This window comes from Bufo gargarizans, chromosome 5 (genome assembly GCF_014858855.1).
Source record: "Bufo gargarizans isolate SCDJY-AF-19 chromosome 5, ASM1485885v1, whole genome shotgun sequence".
In the NCBI taxonomy this organism is placed as follows: domain Eukaryota; kingdom Metazoa; phylum Chordata; class Amphibia; order Anura; family Bufonidae; genus Bufo; species Bufo gargarizans.
The window spans coordinates 167,006,405-167,031,076 of record NC_058084.1 but is presented as its reverse complement, the minus strand read 5'-3'; the positions used below and the strand labels follow the sequence as shown (position 1 = coordinate 167,031,076).

Genomic DNA, 24,672 nt, shown 5'->3' with positions numbered 1-24,672 from the left:
CCAAGCTTGGGTGACCTACAGGCACTTACAAAAATGTTCCCCTGTCACCTAAGGAGGATGGAGGTCCATGGTCTTGCTACACCACCCTCATCCTGAGGGCACTAAAGTTCACCACTGCCCAGCTGGCATCATACCTGACCATAGCACAGCACTCTAGTGTTTGTTGTGTTTTGGGTTTCTGTGTCCCTAACCCCTCCTTCTACCTTGGGCTATGTGTCTATGTGGACGCTGAGAGGAGGGAAGAGATGGGGGCATGAGGGCATGGCACAGTACCTGCAGAGCGCCGGGGAGCTTGCTGTTTCCTCCTGGGCATCCTGGTGGTTTCCGCAGGACTTCTCCAATCCCTCTGTGTTCATGCAGGACACCAGGCAATAAAAAGATAAAGCAGAAAGAGGCCGGCACGGAGGAGACCAGACAGAAAACTTTTTGCTTTTTTTGCTTTTCTTCAAGTGTGAAGCTGCAAGCAGTGCACTAGGAATGGGAGCTGAGGTTCTACCCGGAGCAGGTCTGTGGGCTTGGCACCAAATCCAGAGAACACCTTGACACGCACTGGCAAGTTCCTCTTTGTAATATCTCTGCTTCCCAGAGGATTCAGGGTGACTGGGAGCAGCAGTCCGGGGCCATGCTTTCTGCCTGGGTTCTGCACACGATTGTTCGCTGGCTGCTCCCCTGGAAGATGGTAAGTGCAGTCACTCCCCCTACAGCCCTTTATCCCAGATCAAACAAGAGTCTCAAAAAGCTGCAACTTTTCCCCCCCTTGTGCCTTCAGCTGGCGGCTCCGGGCTCGGTGCGGATCGCCAGGGCTGGCCTCATGTCTGCCGGTTGACTTCCGAGTGTCCTCTCCGTCAGAGACACACAGGCTCCTTCCAGCATCCCCGGCGATGACTTCCTAGTCTTCTTCCTCGCCGATCATTGATACAAATGCCTGCTGTCAGGTACAATGCTGCATGGTGGAAGAAGAGGAAAACGGAGGCAACAAAAAGCAGAGACAAATAATCTTCTTGCCAAAGACTTCAAAAAGAAGTGTCTGTTTGGAGCGGCGGAGTGGTGACATAAACTCCAGGAGAGGAGGAGATCCGGCGCCCTCTGCTCTCCTCAGTGGGATCTCACAGTCAGATCCCTGGGCTTCTCAGACACTCTCAACTGATAGACAGACACATCGAGCTGCCTCTCCTGCCTCACTTCTGACTCCGCCCCCTCCTGCCCACGTCACCCTGACACTTCATCCACAGCTCACACAAACCACACCTGTCAATCCAGGCGATTGCTTTGTTTTCATTTCTCCCACGTCTCTTCCTCTCTCCCCCCTTCCTTCACCAGCTCAGGACCCCCTACAGCAGCCCCTCTTCTATTGTACCACGCTACGGATTAGGTTGCTGCTGTCACACTTTAGGTAGCATTCCCTTCATACCCTAACATTTCCCATTCTCTGTAGACAGTGGTGATGCTGTAAAAGTAGTCCGGGTGTAGTACGTGTTATGTATAGGACATTGAATAGTCTGTATATAAGACAGGGCCGTCCTTAGATCAGCCATACTGTATATGAGGCAGGAGGGATGTTTTATACTCCTAGATCTTTAAGAGTATGGTATGGCGGTACTAATGACATCAGTACATGACAGTCCTTATATCAGCTATAGTGTATATGAGGCAGGACGGATGTTTTATACTCCTAGATCTTTAGGGGTATGGTATGGCGGTATTAATGACATCAGTACATGACAGTCCTTATATCAGCCATACTGTATATGAGGCAGGACGGATGTTTTATACTCCTAGATCTTTAAGAGTATGGTATGGCAGTATTAATGACATCAGTACATGACAGTCCTTAGATCAGCCATACTGTATATGAGGCAGGACGGATGTTTTATACTCCTAGATCTTTAAGAGTATGGTATGGCAGTATTAATGACATCAGTACATGACAGTCCTTATATCAGCTATAGTGTATATGAGGCAGGACGGATGTTTTATACTCCTAGATCTTTAAGGGTATGGTATGGCGGTATTAATGACATCAGTACATGACAGTCCTTATATCAGCTGTATGGTATATGGGGTGACACTGATGTTTTATACTCCTAGATCTTTAAGGGTATGGTATGGCGGTATTAATGACATCAGTACATGACAGTCCTTATATCAGCTGTATGGTATATGAGGTGACCCTGATGTTTTATACCCATTATCCCTTTAAGGGTATGGTATGGCGGTAATGACATCAGTACATGACAGTCCTTATATCAGCTGTATGGTATATGGGGCAGGACGGATGTTTTATACTCCTTATCTCTTTAAGGGTATGGTATGGCGGTATTATTGACATCAGTACAGGACAGTTCTTATATCAACTATAGTGTATATGAGATTATGCTGATACTCCTTATCTCTTTAAGGATATGGTAAGGTATGGCGGTATTATTGACATCAGTCCTTCTATTAGCTGTATTGTATATGAGGTGGCAGTGATGTTTTATACTCCTTATCTCTTTATGGGTATGGTATGGTGGTATTATTGACATCAGTACATGACAGTCCTTATATCAGCTACACTGTATATGAGGCAACATGGATGTTTTATACTCAATCCTTTAAGGGTACGATATGGCGGTATTAATAACATCAGTACATGACAGTCCTTATATCAGCTGTATTGTATATGAGGTGGCAGTGATGTTTTATACTCCTTATCTCTTTAAGGATATGGTAAGGTATGGCAGTATTATTGACATCAGTCCTTCTATCAGCTGTATTGTATATGAGGTGGCAGTGATGTTTTATACTCCTTATCTCTTTATGGATATGGTAAGGTATGGCGGTATAATTGGCATCAGTCCTTCTATCAGCTGTATTGTATATGAGGTGAGGCTGATGTTTTATACTCCTTATCCCTTTAAGGCTATAGGATGGTAGTAGTAATGATATCAGTACAGTCCTTAAATCAGCAATATTGTATATGAGGTAATGTGGATGTTTTATACTCCTTAACCCTTTTAAAGGTATGGTATGGCAGTATTAATGACATTAGTACAGGACAGTCCTTATATCAGCTATATGGTATGTGAGGTGATACTGATGTTTTATACTCCTTAGGGTACTTTCACAGTAGCGTTATTCTTTTCCAGCATCGAGTTCCGTCCTAGGGGCTCAATACCGGAAAGAACTGATCAGTTTTATCCCCATGCATTCTGAATGGAGAGCAATCCATTCAGGATGCATCAGGATGTCTTCAGTTCAGTCACTGAACGGTTTCTGGACGGAGGAAATACTGCAGCATGCCGCGGTATTATCTCCATGCAAAATTGCAGATCAGTTGCCGGCATTGAAATGTATTAGTGCCGGATCCGACATTAAAAATACTGCAATCCGTCTACAAATGCTGTCCTTTTGCATGCAGATTGCCAGATCCGGCAGGTAGTTCCCGCGACGGAACTGCTTTCCGGATCACTCTGCCGCAAGTGTGAAAGTAGCCTTATCCCTTTAAGGGCATGGTATGACGGTATTAATGACATCAGTACATGACAGTCCTTATATCAGCTATAGTGTATATGAGGTTATGCTGATGTTTTATACTCCTTAACCCTTTCAGAGTATGGCAGTATTAATCACATCAGTACATGACAGTACTTACATCAGCTATACTGTATATGAGATGGCAGTGATGTTTTATACTCCTTATCCCTTTAAGGGTATGGTATGGCAGTATTAATGACATCAGTACAGGACAGTCCATACATCAGCTATACTGTATATAGGGTGACACAGATGTTTTATACTCCTTAACCCTTTAAGAGTATGGTATGGCGGTATTATTGACATCAGTACAGGACACTCCTTATTTCAGCTATATGAGGTGATGCTGATGTTTTATACTTCTTATCCCTTTCAGGGTATGGTATGGCGGTATTATCGATATCAGTGCAGGACAGTCCTTATATCAGCTATATGGTATATGAGGTGACCCTGATGTTTTATACTCCTTAGCCCTTTCAGGGTATGGTATGGCGGTATTAATGATATCAGTACAGGACACTCCTTATATCAGCTATATGAGGTGACCCTGATGTTTTATACTGCTTATCCCTTTAAGAGTATGGTATGGCGGTATTATTGACATCAGTACAGGACACTCCTTATATCAGCTATATGAGGTGACCCTGATGTTTTATACTGCTTATCACTTTAAGGGTATGATATGGCGGTATTATTGACATTAGTACAGGACAGTCCTTATATCATCTATATGAGGTGATGCTAATGTTTTATACTCCTTATCCCTTTCAGGGTATGATATGGCGGTATTATTGACATTAGTACAGGACAGTCCTTATACCATCTATATGAGGTGATGCTAATGTTTTATATTCCTTATCCCTTTCAGGGTATGGTATGGCAGTATTATTGACATTAGTACATAACAGTCCTTATATCAGCTATATGGGGTGACCCTGATGCTTTATACGGCTTATCCCTTTAAGGGTATGGTATGGCGGTATTATTGACATTAGTACATAACAGTCCTTATATCAGCTATATGAGGTGACCCTGATGCTTTATACGGCTTATCCCTTTAAGGGTATGGTATGGCGGTATTATTGACATCAGTACAGGACAGTCCTTATATCAGCTATATGAGGTGACCCTGATGCTTTATACTGCTTATCCCTTTAAGGGTATGTTCACACACGTCAGATATGTCGCAGAAATGTGTACTACTGAATATCTGTTCCACCCTTGTAAATAGGGGTATTTCTGAACTTTGACAAACTCCATTCAGATGTATAAAACGCTTGTGGGATTTTTCTGCAGCATGTGAACCTGTGCTTCTTCTGTCCCCCACCCTGATCCCCGTGTATAGAAGAATTCATGGGAAGTAATTAGCTATTGGTATTCCAGCCTAATTGCTCATCGCTGGAAGGAGCTGATTTCTGCTGGTTCCTCTCCCTGGAAAGTGTTGACAGTGATCTAAAGGTCACGTGTCTATGCCGGGGAAGGCAGCGTGGTGGTGGTGAAGCAGTTAATGCAGCCAGGCTGAAGATTAAGCAAAGCCTTCGGGTCACGTGACTGCGCCGAGCCCAGCGAGGAAGGGGCTACTGCCGGAGCTGTCCCACACAGACACGTGCAGCCTTCTTCTACCAATGGGCCCCACACCGGAGGCTGCTTTGATGTAGAGAGGCTTCCCCCAGCAGCTGGCTGTATCACCTTGTGAGGGAGGGGAGGCAGGCAACCATTAACTCCTTCATGTCCATCTCTGACGAAAGGCAACGCCCCCTCCCCATAAACAAACTGCACGTTTCCACCACAGACAAGAGAACCTTTCAGGCTCCATTGTTGGCACCGTGTTCCCTACATGCCAGGGGTTAATGGGTACAATCCGCGCTGAGAAGTTTGCCGCGCGGTTCTTTCTCTGGGCGAGGAAATAAACAACTGCCCATTCAGATTAGTGAAGGGAGTGCGATTACGGCTGCAGGTTCTGCAGTGGGAGGTTTGGAGCCGGAGCTCCACTTTCTTCCTGTTTCATTTAGTGACGGTGCAGGGGAAGAGGGTCCGCTCCGGGGGTTGGCTGCTGGGTTGTGTTTGGTTTTTTTGCTCTCCACTTTCCTTCGTGAAGGTTTGGGAAAGAAAAGGGGTGGGAGGGACGCGGCAATAGCAAGGCTGTGTCAGGTTTGCGTCCGGAGACCCGCCTAATTATTTGTTTCCATTGCATAGTGCTTCCCCCCTAGCCTGTGCAGCCGGAGCCGGCCTGCTCCAGGGGTAGAGTGCAGCAGGAGCCGTAGTACCGGAGCCGGCCTGTGCAGCAGCAGGAGCCGGCCTGCTCCAGGGGTAGAGTACAGCAGCAGCCTGAATACCGGAACCGGCCTGCTCCAGGGGTAGAGTGCAGCAGCCGAGGTGCCGGAGCCGGCCTGCTTCAGGGGTAGAGTGCAGCAGGAGCCGTAGTACCGGAGCCGGCCTGTGCAGCAGCAGGAGCCGGCCTGCTCCAGGGGTAGAGTACAGCAGCAGCCTGAATACCGGAGCCGGCCTGCTTCAGGGGTAGAGTGCAGCAGCCGAGGTGCCGGAGCCGGCCTGCTTCAGGGGTAGAGTGCAGCAGGAGCCGTAGTACCGGAGCCGGCCTGTGCAGCAGCAGGAGCCGGCCTGCTCCAGGGGTAGAGTACAGCAGCAGCCTGAATACCGGAGCCGGCCTGCTTCAGGGGTAGAGTGCAGCAGCAGCCGAGGTGCCGGAGCCGGCCTGCTTCAGGGGTAGAGTGCAGCAGCAGCCGGGGTGCCGGAGCCGGCCTGCTTCAGGGGCAAAGTGCAGCAGCAGCCGGGGAGCCGGACACGACCTGCTCCAGGGGCAAAGTGCAGCCATAGGCATGAGCTTTCTGCGTGTCAGAGCAGTGCTGTCTCAAGGCTGGCACCGCAAACCATCCTGGCCCCCCATCGGTGCCGCTCGGCCCATTGTGGACATGTCTTACTCCCACCACTTTGTGGATTTTCACGGCTCTTCTATCCCCACCTTTATGAAAAAGCTGGTGGTCACTCAGCTGAGCCCTGACTTCAAAAAGGCAGTTACTTTAATGCCCAATGTGCCAGTGCCAGTTCCAGGGGATGGAGAGCTCCTCGTCAGGAACCGGTAAGCAATGTATTCCTGTGTTCCACCTATACCTGGGCAGCAGCAGCCATAACCAGCTCTAACTTATGTTGTGGCCTATTGATGCAGTTCAGCCTTTCACACTCAGCAGCCTCTGCACTACAACCCCCATTGTGCACTGTTTACAGCGTGGCACGTGTGTCCTCTCAACCTCACAGTAGAAAAGTTTTCCATCCACTGTTTTGTTTCTATCCCTCAGCTTCATTCTTTTCCTTCCTGTGATCCCAAAATAAGTTGGACCCGCCGCCATCTGGCGACTGTTAATTTTATTTTACCATCATTCTTTTCAGCACCCTGCCAGGTTCCGCCTTGTACAGACGAACGCCCTGACACTTCTGTCTAGCTGCCAGATGACGAGGCACTTTTTCTTACCTGGCATGCAGGAATAGTATATTTAGTGGGAGGGTTGTGATGCAGGCAGCTAGCACACGAGATATGGAGTGGCCGGACTGATAACCCGGAGAGGGAGGCTAACGTCCCTCCCAGTATCATCCATGGGGTCAGTGGTCCTCAGGCCCACCCGCCGCTCTGTTTTCAGGATTTCCTTAGTATTGAGCAGCTGAGATAATTGGTGTGCATCCATCAGGATTTACCACAGGTATTCATTCTGTGGGATACTTCTAAATTCTGACCCACAAGTGGGCCCTGAGGACTGGAGTTGGGGAACCCTGCAGTGGGTGACCCCCCTTCAGAGGTGCCTGTAACCTTTAGGAAGCACTGAATCCACTCCTTGCAGTCATGTGCCCTCGCCCAGTTGTTTTTCCTGACTGTCGCCTTCCTTACCCCTGGGAGATGCAACCTACAGGCAGGAAGGCAGAAGTAACCCAAGCATTTCAATGTCTTAGGTGTTTATTATTATTATCAGTGGATTTTCTGGCTCATTGTGATTTATTAAAAGCTATGTACTATAAAATATCTTGCATTTTTAAAATGTTAACCCTTTGCCACAATAACGTGTGAGAATGAGGGGTAAAGAGACCTACAGGTTAAGGTGTTCCTCATTAGCACTGACCTTAAACGTCATATATCCGTTACTGATGCAATAACGATGGCAGCTAATGTTCACACACGTCTTGTTTGTTAGTTTCTGAGGTAATTTTTTTCCCCTGTAGCAAATGGGAATATTTTCATCCATCCTTACACTTGCATGGTCCCAGGGAGGACCTAGTTTTATAGTTTTAAGACCCATACACCACAACCCGAAGAAAAAAATATACTAAAATATCTGGACCGTCCTCACAATTAACTGTTTAATCTCAGTGCCAACTTTTCGCCTCCAGTTTATCCGTCGTTTGTGATGGTACATAAGGGTTCCACGATAAAACAGTATCTTAGCAAAACTTTAAAAAAAAGTGTGTAGAAAAAAATATAATATATACAAAAAAACTAAAAATATATATACTTTACATATTAATCTATAACAAGGACCCCCTGAGGGAAAAAAAAGGGTGTGGCATAGCTTTGCCGCCTTTTCTACATGACATGGAAGCACCTTGGGTAAGTCGCCATTTTCTTACAAGATAGTCATCCTAAGCTAACCTACCTACTGGTCCCTCTGAATACAGGAACACATGCAAGGATGCCCTGAATTCTTCTTTGTCCTCTTTCACGTTTTTTCAATTAGTATAAAACATTCTTTGGAACAAATTTGAATGCTTTAACGCTGATAATATTTTCTCTAACAATCACTTTTGCTAACAAGTTTTTTGCTATTGGCATTGAAGAGAAGTTGCTTTTATAAATATATATTTTTTTAAAATATTTCACATCCATAATCAGACTTTTTGTTTCCGTATATTACACTTTTTTTTTTTTTTTCAATTATATATATATGTGTGTGTGTGTGTGTGTGTGTGTGTGTGTGTGTATGTATATATATTATTTTGAGAAATTTTTTTTCCCCAAGGTCTCTCTAAGCAAACAATTGCTGAGACGAATGTGGGTAACCTGTACTATCAGATCTCCTCAGCTTCACGTTAACAGATCTACTACACTTAGATGTTGGCATAGACCGATATAAATAATCCTGGTGGACAAAAAAAGCCGCCTCCTCCATGTCCGTTCACTATATAATTGCCTTAAAAATAATTTCACCATAAAGACCAGAGATTCGGAATGAAATTTAAGTGATTACATAATTACGCAGTTTAACGACTCTTTCATAGGCTTGTTGACTTTCCTTCAAAATGTGCGAGCAATTGTAATTAACTGTGCACATATTATTAGGTACAGATTACTAGTACCAACCAATTAAAATATATATATATATATATATATATATATATATATATATATATAAAATTTTTTATTGTGCCAGTTTAGAAATGTTTACAATTATGAAGGAAACGTACAGTAAATTTATTCCAAACACGTACATTAGATAGGAAAGTTGCCTTTATTACAAAGTGCGGCTTTGACCGCCTACAGATGTTTTTCATCTCTTAAATGGACACAAATGTACAGTGTTAGGCTACATGCACACGACCGTATGTGTTTTGCGGTCCGCAAATTGTCATCCGTTTTTTTTTTTTTGTTTTTGTTTTTTTGGAGGATCCATTGTAACAATGCCTAAAACGGACAAGAATAGGACATGTTCTATATATTTCTTTTATTTTTATTTTTTTGCGGGGCTACGGAACGGACATGCGGATAGCAGACGGTGTGCTGTCCGCATTTTTTGTGGACTCATTGAAATGAATGGGTCTGCATCCCATCCGCCAAAAACAAAAAAACAGAACGGACACGGAAGCAAACAACGTTCGTATGTATGTAGCCTTATACAAACGCCAAATGATCACACGATTTAGGCAGTAATTTAGCAGGATGGTAAGTACTGAGAGGGATGGATCCTATGTTTGATACAAATCTATGCCACTCGTGGGTATTCTGAAGCCTGATTTCCTCCACAATGACTACACTAATAGAAGCATTCCTTCTCGAGGGGGTCAGCCGGCCTTTTAACATATGGTTGTATTCATTATTTTGATCCTGCCTTGTTAGATGTCCCACAACCCCTTGAAAGTATGGAAGGAGAGAGCTGAGGGAGTTTGATAGTTGTCTAGTTGAAAGCCATACCTTGAAGCACCTGGAGGCAACCTCAAGAACGTGACCTCTTATCGGCTGATGGCTACCTGAAGTTATTCCTGTCCACTTTCAATGAGCTTCATGTTGCCTATGCTAATGCCATGCTTTTGACCCATGAAGGAGAGGAATTTCTTGCCCATAACTTTACTGTGATGAAGACAGGTCTTGATTGTTTTTGGCCTCGGTACATGTATTCGGATGTTGTATGTACCAACTCTTCGCTCTCCCTTCCAAGTCTACATATATTCAATTTGATTCGGATCTGCTTTGTTTAGACACGAAGAAAAGAACAGATTCTGACAGCGGAAGTCGATTTGTGCTCTCTATATCTGGGTGAAAAGTGCTAGCTCTGTAACCTAGACCCCCCCCCCCCCTCCTCCTCTGTTACTTTCCTGATTTTTATCGCTCACAATTGCTTTTGAGAAATTAATTTATTGCCGACCATTCATTTGGTTTAATGCGTGGTTTCTATTATACACTTTTTTTTTTTTTTTTTTTCTTCCAGTTTTGTAAATCCCAGAAATTAAATGAATGTTTCTTTTAGTGACCTATCATTGTCGAGGAAGGTGCACACAAAAGTTGGGCATACCGGGCTGTGATTTATTACTATTTCCCAGCAATTAACCCCTTTTACAGTGGAAGGTGCCTGCAGCTTGTTTGCTGACACTTCAAACACTATGTGGGTTAATCTGCTGTGCCCCTACGCCTCCCCCTCCACCAGCTTCCTTAGCCCCCCCCCCCCTTTCTCTGGGTGGAATGGGAGTGTTCCCTCTGGTCACTCAGTCCCGGGTGTGTCTGTATACTATATAGAGTATCAGGCCAGCTTGAAATACAACCCTGTAGAGGGTTAATAGTTATGGATGCATCTCCCTGTAGTCGCATTATTCGGCATATGATAGCACGTGTAAAGTAGAATTCTATCTTAATGGTTGCTATTTGACCATAATCGTTCATCCTTTTATTTGTTTAGCACCAACATATTCCATAGCGCTGTATTCACCCCTAGTAGCCCAGAATTACTCACTATTTGCGTTATGCAATATGTAGGAATGAATCCATTACCAGGGGTGCACCTAACCTTTCTGCTGCCTGAGGTAAAAATTTAAACTGCACCCCCCCCCCCCCCCCCACTCACACATAACCTAACCCCTTTGCCACAATGAAAATGCTCAATGCTCAATGCCCATGCCCCTTCTGCTGCCCCCTCTTTCTGGTGCTGCCTGAGGCCTCACCTGGCCTCATTGGTGGTGCACCGCTGTACATTACTATCATCTATAGTATACATACATTCCAGAAGGATCCGCTGTTTTCGCATTAACCCATAAATAATGATTCTTTTAAGTCAATCACATCCATAACCCAAATAGTCTATTATTTCTAATGTCTCTTTAGATTTGGTTGGATTCATCAGTGCAGTTACGGTACATCCCTTTAGCTTATAATTTGTGTTGGTAAAACATGATGTTCCATTTAAGTAGAGGAGTAACTTGTGAAAATGTACTGTCAATGCCCCTAAGTCCAAAACTGATATGTACCATGTTAGGGGATTTGGTGCACCCTTCATATTGTGACTGGCCTCTTAGGGCATGGCCACATGGTCAGGTTCCCTAAGCCAAAACCAGCGAATTCTCTTCTTTTATGATCCACTCCTGGTTTTGGCTTCTAAATCGCCTCAGGAAACCCGACCATGTGGCCGTCCCTTTTTATATGCTTTACAAGAGCATACATAGGGAACTGATGCAGATTTGTTAACCCCTTAAGGACTCAGCCCTATTTCACCTTAAGGACTTGGCCATTTTTTGCAAATCTAACCAGTGTCACTTTAAGTGCTGATAACTTTAAAACGCTTTGACTTATCCAGGCCATTCTGAGACAGTTTTTTTGTCACATATTGTACTTCATGACACTGGTAAAATGAAGTAAAAAAAAATTACCAAATTTGCTATTTTTTTGTTTTTTCAAAATGGCAAATTTCCAAGTTTCAATTTGTCTACTTCTATAATACATAGTAATACCTCCAAAAATAGTTATTACTTTACATTCCCCATATGTAAAAGGGATGTTACAAGGCTTAGAAGTTTAGAAGCAAATCTTGAAATTTTTCTGGAATTTTCAAAAACCCAATTTTTAGGGACCAGTTCAGGTCTGGAGTCGCTTTGCGAGGCTTACATAATATAAACCACCCAAAAATGACCCCATTCTATAAACTACCCCCTCAAGGTATTCAAAACTGATTTTACAACCTTTGTTAACCCTTTAGGTGTTCCACAAGAATTAATGGAAAATAGAGATACAATTTCACATTTTTGGCAGGTTTTCCATTAAAAAATGTTTTTCCAGTTACAAAGCAAGGGTTAGCAGCCAAACAAAACTCAATATTTATGGCTCCAGATTCTGTCGTTTACAGAAACCTCCCATATGTGGTCGTAAACCACTGTACGGGCACACAGCGGGGCGCAGAAGGGAAAGAATGCCATACGGTTTTTGAAAGGCATGTTTTGCTGGACAGTGTTTTTTGACACCATATCCCATTTGAAGCCTCCCTGATGCACCCCTAGAGTAGAAACTCCAAAAAAGTGACCCCACTTTAGAAGCTACGGGATAGGGTGGCAGTATTGTTGGTACTAGTTTTAGGGTACACATTTTTGGTTGCTCTATATTACACTTTTTGTGAGGCAAGGTAACAAGAAAAAGCTGTTTTGTCACAGTTTTTATTTTTTGTTATTTACAACATTCGTCTGACAGGTTAAATCATGTGATATTTTTATAGACCAGGTCGTCATGGATGCTGCGATACCTAATATGTATACTTTATTTTTTTTTATGTAAGTTTTACACAATGATTTCATTTTTGAAGTGTTTCCATAGTGCCATCATTTTCAGTTTTTGGGCGATTACCTTGGGTAGGGTATGATTTTTACGGTATGAGATTACTATTTTGGGGTGCGTGTGACTTTTTGATCGCTTGCTATTACACTTTGTGTGATATAAGGTGACAAAAAATAGTTTATTTAGCACTTTTTTTTTTGTGTGTTCAGCTGAGGGGTTAGTTCATGTGATATTTTTATAGAGCCGTCGATACGGACGCGGCGATACCTAATATGTATACTTTTTTTTTCTTTTTTTTACACTATTTTTTAAACAAAATCATGTTTTAGTGTCTCCATATTCTGAGCCATAGTTTTTTTTTTTTTTTTCATGATCGCTTGCTGTTGTACTTTTTGTGATGGAAGGTGACAAAAAAATGGTTTATTTAGCACAGTTTATTTTTTACGGTGTTCATCTGAGGGGTTAGGTCATGTGATATGTTTATAGAGCCGGTCGATACGGACACGACGATACCTAATATGTATACTTTTTCTTTCCACCCCCCTATTTTTTATATTTTACGATGGCGTATTCTTGGTTTTGTATAATTTTTACTCATAATTGTAGGACAGGTTCACATAAAACATACCTATTGCAGTGAAAAAAATATATTTTAAAATTGTCAACCGGATATTTCTTAAGTCATGTCAGTCGACAACCTACCTGCACCCCTGACACCTAGACTCAACTGCATTGTGTTTGAATCTACCTATTTATTACACTGACTGATGTTAGGGCAGTGTGAGCATAGATGAATATCACCCCACCCATCAGCGCTTGGATTATACAGGCCGATGCAAACTGAATGTGGGAGGAATGACCGCTACTGCACTTGTTCCTTCCATATTCAGTTCTATTGCTCATTCCACAGGGAGATATGCTGCCGACAAGTGAGCGCTTACAGGTTGATTGGACAATTATATAGGCTGTTTATTGGGAACTAGCGCTCTTATGGCTTGTTCCTGATCATGCCTTTTAATAGATCTTTACAGCCTTGTTTACACAATGCAGTTGCAGTGTTTTTTGTTTTTTTTTGTTTTTTTTTCAGTTTTATCTTAGTTTTAAACCAAAACGAAATATAGACAGAGCTGGGAGAATGAACCATTTGGTCACTTGGGCATCTTTACATTGAAAGAGGCCTGCTTTGTAAACTTGACATTTTATTTAGTGAAATTTTTTACATGGGTGGCGAGTTGCAGGGGATCCTGGCTGATGGCATTCCATGAGTAAGGCCTCTTGCACACGAATGGGGCGGGCCGCAATGCACGAACACTCACCGTGGGGCAGCAGACCGCGGAGCCATTTACTTTAATGGGTCAGCAATCCGGCTGTTCCACAAAAAGATAGGACATGTTCTATCTTTTTGCGGAATGGAAGTACAGGACGAAACCCCACTCCGTAGTGCTTCCGTAGGGGTTCTGTTCCGTGCTTCGGTTCCTCATCTCCGGATTTGTGGACCCATTGAAGTGAATGGGTCCGCATCCGTGATGCAGAATGCCCACGGAACGGCGCCCGTGTATTGCGGATCTGCAAATGCGGTCACGGAGCTCACACGTTTGTGTACAATAAGCCTAAGTTTCATGTCAGCATAAATCTACAGAGGAGGATGTTTGAAACCCTGGATAAGCCCTTCAAAAGATTTGCCCCTCGTTTTTACACCCTGTGATTTATTTTTTATTTTTTTATTTATTTTATTTATTTATTTTTCCCTCCCCTGCTTTGCCGAATTTCACAAAGGAAATTTGCTTTGTGACAAATTACTTTGTCACGAAGCGTATTTCTTTGTGAATAGCAGGCACAATGACTGGGAACAGCGAATGCACCACCCCCGTCATTGAACCCCTCAGATGCCGCGTTCATCGCGTGGCATCTGAGCTGACCATTGAGGGCTCTCAGGGGTCAACCTGTTTAAAAAAAAAAAAAAAAAAATTTTAATCAATATGCACCTCATCCATTTGATTGTGAAGAGCCCGCTGTGGCCATCTTGCTTGAAGATCCAGAGCGAAATCTTGCGCTGTGCATGATGAAGTCATACGTCACAGTGATCAAGATTTTGCGTGGGACTCTTCGCACAAATGAATGAGGTTCGTATGATTTTTATTTTATTTTATTTTTTTTACCGCCATTTTAGGGAAAATTGATTTATTACCAAGAAGCACGAGGAAATTCGGCTTCGCAGCAAATCGAATTTTCCCAGAAATTTGTGAACTTCGATTCGCTCAACGCTAATTATTAATACTATTTTTATTAGTAGTATAATTGAAACCTACAGAATGAGGGAATGAAGTTGGACTCCGTGTACTATAGTTTGGGTCTATTGGTCCAAAGTAAGTTGTTTTATGTGAAAGGTCAAAAGAAAATGACAAGATTGATGCATGTAAGCAGAAAGGCCATAATTAATTTAAAGTATGTGCAATCTTGTAGAGCACACATAATGACCATTGTTCTGAAGAAACTGCAGTAAACCTATATGGAACTATAAATCTATCTTGCCTGGTGTCAAAGGTAAACTGTGCAATTGGTATCAGGAAGCATTCCCATCTCCATTACTCCACTACCATCAATGTCTGAATCGTGCAACATATCTAAACATTTTTGCTGACCAGGAGCATCTCTTCAAGGTCACCGTCTTTCCTGCATCTCAGGATAAAATGGACAAAATGGAACATGACAATCACTTTTGCATAGTTCAATGGTTTACACGGTCCCTTGACCTCATTCCTTTACAGCACCATTGGAATGAGGTATATAAAGTTCATAGCATATACCCTCTACTGTATAACTTGCAGCCAATGCAATATGTCATAAGTACAAGGGCAACTATCCTTGTGTAATATGGAAGATGAAAAAAGCTCATGCTGCTTTGTAGTGGCTTGTCTACCATATTGGAAAATGAGTGTTGGGTAATGGGGTAAACAGTTTGAGGAGTAATGTAAAGTGAATTCATGCAGCCTACGGGAGCGATCAGCACCACCACAGCTGTTGTCCAGTACCAACTTTCACACTTGCGGCAGAGGATTCCGGCACTCAGTTCCCGTCGCCTGAACTGCCTGGCGGATCCGTCAAAACGCATGCAAACTGATGACATTTGTCAGATGCATTGAAATGCCAGATCTGTCTCTACGGTGTCATCCGGGAAAAACAGATCCGGCATTAATTTTTAACTTTTTAAACTTTTTTTAACTTTTAATTTTAGACCGAGATAAAACCGCAGCATGCTGCAGTATTATCTCTGTCCTGAAAAGTCAAAAAGGCTGAACTGAAGAGGTCCTGAACGGATTGCTCTCCATTCAGAATGCATTTGGATAAAACTGATCAGTTCTTTCCCGGTATTGAGCCCCTAGGACGGAACTCCATACCGGAAAAGAATAACGCTAGAGTGAAAGTACCGTTAAAAGCAAACAACCAAACAAAGTGCTCCACTAAAATTCAGGCACAAGTATGTCAGCTATGAAAAGACAAACGAAATCCTTTTGGTTACTGTATTTAAAATAATGTTTTTATATCTTTGGGCCAAAGGCTATCATGTATGGTTGGGTTAATACTTGCTTTTATCTCGAACAGGGCTCTCAAACCTGAACAGATATTGTTAATAGAATATAGGACCACATATTATTACCTTCCAGTAATGTCTCCTCTGATGTAGATGTTTTCTTTTCTCATCTTCTCCATTTGGACCAGACATTTGGACCAGACCGCCTCAACAAATTCTTTCAGTCTTATCTGGTCTCAGCAGGGTTTGGCACAGACATCTTAGGTTTTTCACTTTTCCATCATTCCCCCCCCCCCCCCCTACTTATTTTGCACAATAATAATGCCCCAGTAATAATTATGCCACCATGGTGCCCCAGTAGAAATGAGGCCCCCATGGACATCACCATGACTTCCTGCTCCATTCTACTGCCTCATAGACTTCAGGCCATAGGCTTCTTTGACCCGCCATAAACTGTCCCCCGCTACATTGAGGTGAGATGCCAGACCCCTTATCTAGAAGCTGTAAATTGACTCTTGTGAATTTGGCACACTTTTCCATCTTTGTTTTTAGCATTCCTATCAAGGCAATTTCAAATGGTCAGCCTGTATAAACAAATAAAAATTCCAGACTGCCCAGTCAGATGCCATATTTTTGGCATACGATAACCCTCGAAGCATGGCGTGCTACATGCTGCACAAAATCAGCTTTATTGACTACATTTTTGAACAAATCATGATAAATGTGTTGGCCCCCAGTCTTTTCCACTAAGTTCCACCCATGAGCCTTGGAAACTCCAAGAAGTCAAAGGATAGCACTTCCTCAAAAATTTGCGATCTGCCTACGTACTAAAACTGGGATATTGGCAGCCTTGATAAATTTCACTCTGTTTTACTTTAAAGAACATGGAACTCTCTTTATATTAGAACACTGAACATTGAATGGATTTAGAGGTTAATTTAAATCTCTTGGGTGGGGAATTGGGATAAAAGGTAATTCAACTATTATGTACAGCACACCATTTTAAGTAAATAAAGCCATTTTTGGATTCCTTATGGTGGTTGATTGAGATTTATCAGTGACCTCCTGGGATGCAGTTACACATTAGTACATGCAGATATTTTGTATTTCATTCTTTTATTATAGCCTTTAACACCAAGCATATTGCAAGAATTTTGACTACCGGTTATAAAATTATAATAGTGCCTTGAAGATGTAATTGTACTGTTTAACATTTTTTCTTTCCTTGCCCCTAGATACATTGGCATCAATGCATCGGACGTAAACTTTGCATCTGGCCGATATGAAATGTCTGCAATGCCCCCCTTTGATGTTGGATTTGAAGGAATCGGTGAAGTAGTAGCCCTAGGGCTCAGTGCTAGTAAACATTTTGCAGTTGGGCAACCTGTAGCTTATGTGAAAAGTGGTTCTTTTGCTGAATATACAAATATACCAGCCGATATAGCTGTTCCTGTACCAGTAGTAAAACCAGAGCTTTTAACTTTGCTGATCAGTGGCACTACTGCTTACATCAGTCTCAAAGAGTTTGGGTACTTGTCTGAAGGAAAGAAGGTCTTGGTGACTGCTGCTGCTGGTGGAACAGGACAATTTGCCGTACAACTTGCAAAAAATGCCAAATGCTATGTTATTGGGACATGTTCTTCCGAAGAGAAGGCCGGATTCCTGAAGTCTATAGGCTGTGATCTCCCAATCAACTACAAATCTGAAAAAGTGGCTTCAGTTATTAAGAAAAAAATTCCAGAGGGAGTAGATGTTGTGTATGAGTCTATTGGAGGGGAAATGTTTGACACATCAGTCAACTGTTTAGCAACAAAAGGTCACCTTATCATAATTGGTTTTATTTCCGGCTATCAGACATCTAGTGGTATTTTGCCCATAAATTCAGGGGCTTTACCTGCAATTTTGCTACGCAAATCTGCAAGTGTTCATGGTTTTTTCTTGACCCATTATATGACGGAATACAAGGAAGCATTAATAGATTTGGTAAAGATGTACCACAGTGGAAAACTGGTGTGTGAGGTAGACAGTGGAGAACAATCACCAGAAGGCAAGTTCATTGGTTTGGAGTCTGTATTCCGGGCTGTAGATTATATGTACACAGGGAAAAACATTGGAAAAATTGTAGTTGAATTACCTCACCTTGTCAACAGCAAGCTGTAAAAACAGAACAATGATATAAATCACTTTGAAAATGTGATTTCTGCCAGGAAATGTCTGAAACATGTCGTTAATGGATGGTGCATTAAAAAAAATTCATATGTAGGTGTTACTAAAATGTTTTCATTCAACAATAAATAGCTTAGTAAATTTTAGGATACCTCATTGATATTGCACGAATTAACCTCCCAAGTGCCTAAATAAAGGGTGAGATTATAAAAAAAAAAAGGGGGTAATAAGATGAAAGAATAATGCATTGTATATGATTTTTTTTTTTCTATGTAGGGGTTAATAAAATGTTTTCAACAATAAATGGCTTATGAAATCTTAAAATATGAGATTGCATCCGTTAACCTCACAAGAATAATGAATTTTACGTGTATTTTTGCATAGGGGAAAAATGTTTTGCTTTGTAATTTTATTAAAAAAATGTAAATCTTATATTTAATATAGGAATTGGTGTATAGACATGTTTTCATATTTTTGGCATATTTCAGTCCCGTTGTAAAATAAAACCATATGCAATAATATCAGTGGAGTTTTTGCTTTTATTCTAGAGTCACACCTGGCTTCTCTACTTTTCTTTGAGGGGGTGGGGGGGGGGGGGAATTTATATAAAAAAAAAATTTTTTTATTTTTTTTCCCAATTCTGGTCCTTTTAACCTCATCCGTATGTATAAAAGTCTTGGTTTAAGAACATCATTTGCATCAGTAAACCAATCTGTAAAAAAAAAAAAATTTGACTACCATAAGGTATTTTACAAAAAAAAAAGGAACTTAAAGGATCCAAAATAAATTTCTACTGCGTGCTGCTTAACAATACTTCAATTGCGGAACTTAACAAGCTGATAATTTTCTTTCAGACATCAAACAATTGCCCAATTACAAGCAAAGCAACAGACATAGACTTTGGTCAAGCTCCAGATTTTTAACTCTTTGTAGACTTGAAGCAGTCTAACGTATGTTTTAAATTTGGGCGCTTAGTTAATATTTTGATAACTTTTTGACCTGTGCTTTATGTACTAGTATTACAAAGCTTGCTAAATAACATAGCAAAATTCTGAAGCCACCAGTCTGCATTTGATCTATTCTGCACTATTTCCTCACTGCAGTCAGCAGTGCTCCGTACACAGGTATAATTTTAGAATTTTGTTTGCCCTTTGTGGTAATAAATGGTTGCAGCTTTCACTTTTTCCCTTTGAATCAGAATCGCATGTCTACATTTAACTTTTTTTTTTCCCCCTCAGCCAGCCAAAACCCAGATATTCTTCACATTTAATTGTCCTGCTGGAATGTCGTAATGCCTTTTCAAATTAAGGTAGATCCCCACCAGGATATTTTTTAAAGGGAAGCCTGGCCAAGTATAACAGTCCTGTCATGTGCAAATATTATAATTATAGATTCAGAGTTTTTTTTTTTTTCTTTTTCTCTTTGTCTTAATGACATTTAACGAGTGTATTCTTAAAATATTTTTTTTCTTCCCTCAGCAAACCTGTTCTGCCATTGAGTGCTGATAGTATGTATTTTACAAGATTTGCTCATTTTCAAGATTCCTAATGCAGTAGCTAGCATGCATGCACAACAATACAATTTATATGGTAAATGGAACCAAATAATGACTTTACTGAATGTTATGGCTCAGCTGAAGGAAAATGTCACAGTAAATAGCTGCCAAATTATGGATCGTGCCAAAGTGTCACAACTGCACTAAAGACAAATGGCAAGGAAGGTTATTGCCATTGTGACACCTCTGAATTATGAAACTGAAGGCTATCCTCTTGTTAAGCATTTTATGCCCTCATTACAGTAAAGGGTTGTTTGGAGGATAGTTGTAATAACCACTTTAAAGAATGCAGGCATTCAATAGCGTGCTCGCTGTATGTATATCAGTGCAATTTGAATGCAGACTTAGTTGTGCTTTATGTAGGCATACAGTACAGTGTTTGCATAGAAATTGATATGGAAAGTCTAGTGCATAAATATCTTTATAAAACCAAACATGACAAAAACAAGAGAGGGCACTCATGTATGTGACTGTGGATCTGTTTAATTCTAACATACATTACCAAAAAGGTGCTATTATTTGATTACAATAGTCTCGTTCTTTGTAGCTGGCATTGTGTACGTGCCAAATCACCAGATGACCATTTCATACCAAAAATGATATTTGATAACTAAGGGATATCATTTATCTAAAATGTAACTACCGTATTTTCTGACGTATAAGACGACCCCCAACTTTTCCATTTAAAATATAGGGTTTGGGCTATACTCGCCGTATAAGACTACCCCTGAATGCCCAGCCCTCCCTGTCTTCAAGACAATCTTCTCCAGTCCAGGGAACTGACTGGGATCTGTGAATGGCACTGTTATGAGGAGGGGGATCAGTGGATGACACTGCTATGGATGGGATCTATGGATGACACTATATAGCATCTTATGCTATACAGTACAGACCAAAAGTTGGGACACACCTTCTCATTCAAAGAGTTTTTCTTTATTTTCATGACTATGAAGATTGTAGAGTCACACTGAAAGCATCAAAACTATGAATTAACACATGTGGAATTATATACATAACAAAAAAGTGTGAAACATCTGAAAATGTCATATTCTAGGTTCTTCAAAGTAGCCACCTTTTTGCTTTTGATTACTGCTTTGCACACTCTTGGCATTCTCTTGATGAGCTTCAAGAGGTAGTCACCTGAAATGGTTTTCACGTCACAGGTGTGCCCTGTCAGGTTTAACAAGTGGGATTTCTTGCCTTATAAATGGGGTTGGGACCATCAGTTGCGTTGTGGAGAAGTCAGGTGGATACACAGCTGGTAGTCATACTGAATAGACTGTTAGCTGCTTTTTTTCTTGCCATAATACAAATTCTAAGTAAAGAAAAACGAGTGGCCATCATTACTTTAAGGTCAGTCAGTCCAAAAAAATTAGGAAAACTTTGAAAGTGTCCCCAAGTGCAGTCACAAACCATCAAGCACTAAAAGAAACTGGCTCACATGCGGACCGCCCCAGGAAAGGAAGACCAAGAGTCACCTCTTGGTCAGCAGACACATCTCTAGAACAACTTTTAAGAGGAGACTGTGTGACTCAGGCCTTCATGGTAGAATATCTGCTAGGAAACCACTGCTAAGGACAGGCAACGAGCAGAAGAGACTTGTTTGGTCTAAAGAACACAAGGAATGGACATTAGACCCGTGGAAATCTGTGCTTTGGTCTGATGAGTCCAAATTTGAGATCTTTGGTTCCAACCACCGTGTCTTTGTGCGACGCAGAAAAGGTGAACGGATGGACTCTACATGCCTGGTTCCCACTGTGAAGCATGGCGGAGGAGGTGTGATGGTGCTTTGCTGGTGACACTGTTGAGGATTTATTCAAAATTGAAGGCATACTGAACCAGCATGGCTACCACAGCATCTTGCAGCAGCATGCTATTCCATCCGGTTTGCGTTTAGTTGGACCATCATTTATTTTTCAACAGGACAATGACCCCAAACACACCTCCAGGCTGTGTAAGGGCTATTTGACCATGAAGGAGAGTGATGGGGTGCTGCGCCAGATGACCTGGCCTCCACAGTAACCGGACCTGAACCCAATCGAGATGGTTTGGGGTGAGCTGGACCGCAGAGTGAAGGCAAAAGGGCCAACAAGTGCTAAGCATCTCTGGGAACTCCTTCAAGACTGTTGGAAGACCATTTCAGGTGACTACCTCTTGAAGCTCATCAAGAGAATGCCAAGAGTGTGCAAAGCAGTAAACAAAGCAAAAGGTGGCTACTTTGAAGAACATAGAATATGACATTTTCAGTTGTTTCGCACTTTTTTGTTATGTATATAATTCCACATGTGTTAATTCAGAGTTTTGATGCCTTCAGTGTGAATCTACAATTTTCATAGTCATAAAAATAAAGAAAACTCTTTGAATGAGGAGGTGTGTCCAAACTTGTGGTCTGTACTGTATGTGTCATCCACAGATCCACCCCATGACCGTGTCATCCACAGATCCCCCTCCCTATAACAGTGCCATCCACAGATTTTCCCCCCCCTCTCCATAACAGTGCCATCCACAGATCCCCCCACCCCTCCCTATAACCGTCATCCACAGATCCCCCCCACCCCTCCCTATAACCATGCCATCCACAGATCCCCCCCCCTCCCCATAACCGTGCCATCCACAGATCCCCCTCCCTATAAACGTGCCATTCACAGATCCCCACCCCTCCCCAACGCTCACAGAAATACATTTATAAACTGTAATCCACAACTTTCACTTTAATCAGCGCTCATCTCTTTACTAGGGTACCTTATTCTCAGCTCTGGTAACAGGCAGTGCGGGCGGCGCTCACTCACTGACATCACACGCCTGCGCCGCCTAGTGGGAGGAGCAGGCACTTGACGTCAGTGAGTGAGCGCCACCCGCACTGCCTGTTACCGGAGCTGAGAATAAGGTACCCTAGTAAAGAGATGAGCGCTGATTAAAGTGAAAGTTGCGGATTACAGTTTATAAAGGTACTCCTGTGAGCGGTGGGGCCCTGTATATTCTAACCCCCAGGCAAGCGTCCCCCGTCACCATGGAAACACCTGGGGGTTAGAATATACCATCGGATCTGAGCATACCTGCCGTATAAGACGAGCCCCGACTTTTGAAAATATTTTTTTAGTGTTAGAAAGTCGTCTTATACGCTGGAAAATACGGTATATAAAATGAAATCATTTCTGATTCAACATGAATGGTCAAGTGATGTAGGCATTTTGATTTTCTGAGGATCATATTTTGTATCAGTTAGGGCTCATGCACATGACCGTATTGTTTTTCAGTGTTTTGCGGTCTGTTTTTTACGGATCCGTTCCATTTTTTGTTTCTGTTGTGCTTCCGTTTTTCCGTTCTGTTTTTCCGTATGCCATATACAGTAATTACATAGAAAAAATTGGGCTGGGCATAACATTTTCAATAGATGGTTCAGCAAAAACGGAACGGATTTGGAAGACTTACGGATGCATTTCCGTATGTGTGCCGTTTTTTTTTGCTGACCCATTAACTTGAATGGAGCCAAGCACCGTGATTTGCGGACAAGAATAGGACATGTTCTATCTTTTCACGGCACAGAAATACTGAACTACTGAAACGGAATGCACACGGAGACACTTCAGTATTTTTTGCTGAACCATTGAAATGAATGGTTCAGTATATGTACCGCATACTGAACTCAAAAAAACGTCCAGTATACTGAACGCAAAATACTGTTGTGTGCACGAGCCCTAATAGTGATGATCGAGCATGCTCGACACCGCATGTGCTCGAACGCAATGCTCGAGTCTCCACCCTGCACGTTTCTTGGCTGCTACGCAATGCTCGAGTCTCCACCCTGCACGTTTTTTGGCTTCTACGCAGCCAATAAACGTGCAGGTAAGTACTGCCCTCATTGTAATGCTGTAGCCATGTTGGCTGATTGCATTGCAGTGATTGGCTGGCCGGAACACGTCATTGGGTGATACATAGCACCCGATGACGTAGGGGTGGGCGATAGGCGATATGGCCTAAATTCTATATAGCGATATAATTTTTAATAGGGATCGACCGATATTGATTTTTTAGGTCCGATACCGATAATTTGTGAATTTTTAGGCCGATAGCCGATAATTTATACTGATATTATGTGAATTTTCATTTTTGAAAAAAATTAATTCCTGCTGAAAATGAATGTTTATTGTTAATGTGTATTATTTTTATTTTTTTTTGTAAATCTTTTTTTCATTTATACTTAATATTTTGGTGGGTTTTTTTTGGTGTGTGTGTGTGTGTGTTTGTTTGTGTTTTTTTTTTTTGTTTTTTTCTTTTTACTAACTTTTAACCCCCTTAGGGACTAGAACCCTTGTCCTATTCACCCTGATAGAGATCTATCAGGGTGAATAGGAGCTCACACTGTCCCTGCTGCTCTGTGCTTTGTGCACACAGCAGCATGGAGCTTACTATGGCAGCCAGGGCTTCAATAGCGTCCTGGCTGCCATGGTAACCGATCGGAGCCCCAGCATTACACTGCTGGGACTCCGATCGGAGGAGGAGGGGATCCTGTGGCCACTGCCACCAACGAGCAATAGGGGGGGGGGGGGGGGGCCCGCGGGCGCACTGCGCCAATATTGTGGTTAATACTGGGGTGGGGGTGGGGGCCGCGGGCGCACTGCGCCACCAATGAAAATAAATCTAATTCATATACAGGAGGCGGGAGCTGGCTGCAGAATCACATAGCCGGCTCCCGACCTCTATGAGCTGTAGCTGCGATCCGCGGCACCTGAGGGGTTAACTACCGTAGATCGCAGCTACAGCTCATAGGTCGGGAGCCGGCTATGTGATTCTGCAGCTCCCGCCTCCTGTTCAATTTGAATAAATGAGTAAGTTAACATCATTGGTGGCGCAGTGGCCATAGCTCCTCCCCTC

At 42.4% G+C, this 24,672-nt stretch overlaps 2 protein-coding genes across 2 annotated transcripts in view; one reads left to right on the top strand and one right to left on the bottom strand.

Moving 5' to 3' along the window:
* The window catches only part of TSHZ1 (teashirt zinc finger homeobox 1), an 82,433-nt gene extending 80,861 nt beyond the window's left edge, over positions 1–1,572 (bottom strand). The window contains exon 1 of the mRNA XM_044294794.1: positions 274–1,572. Within this exon, the coding sequence (XP_044150729.1) occupies positions 274–313 (40 nt within the window). The 5' untranslated portion in view covers positions 314–1,572. The remainder of the gene's footprint in view (positions 1–273) is intronic.
* A 3,545-nt stretch (positions 1,573–5,117) lies between these two features.
* On the top strand, positions 5,118–18,763 carry ZADH2 (zinc binding alcohol dehydrogenase domain containing 2). Its single transcript, XM_044294809.1, has 2 exons — positions 5,118–6,613; positions 17,312–18,763. Exons 1-2 carry the CDS (start codon positions 6,354–6,356, stop codon positions 18,234–18,236), a joined length of 1,185 nt encoding a protein of 394 aa, XP_044150744.1. The 5' UTR covers positions 5,118–6,353; the 3' UTR covers positions 18,237–18,763.
* The last annotated feature ends 5,909 nt before the right edge of the window (positions 18,764–24,672 follow it).

Bases quoted from the DNA above. Each gene is read 5' to 3' on its own strand.
- ZADH2 (XM_044294809.1), top strand. From the start codon at position 6,354: ATGAGCTTTCTGCGTGTCAGAGCAGTGCTGTCTCAAGGCTGGCACCGC. The intron at 6,614-17,311 runs GTAAGCAATGTA...CCTTGCCCCTAG, and splicing joins GAGCTCCTCGTCAGGAACCG to ATACATTGGCATCAATGCAT.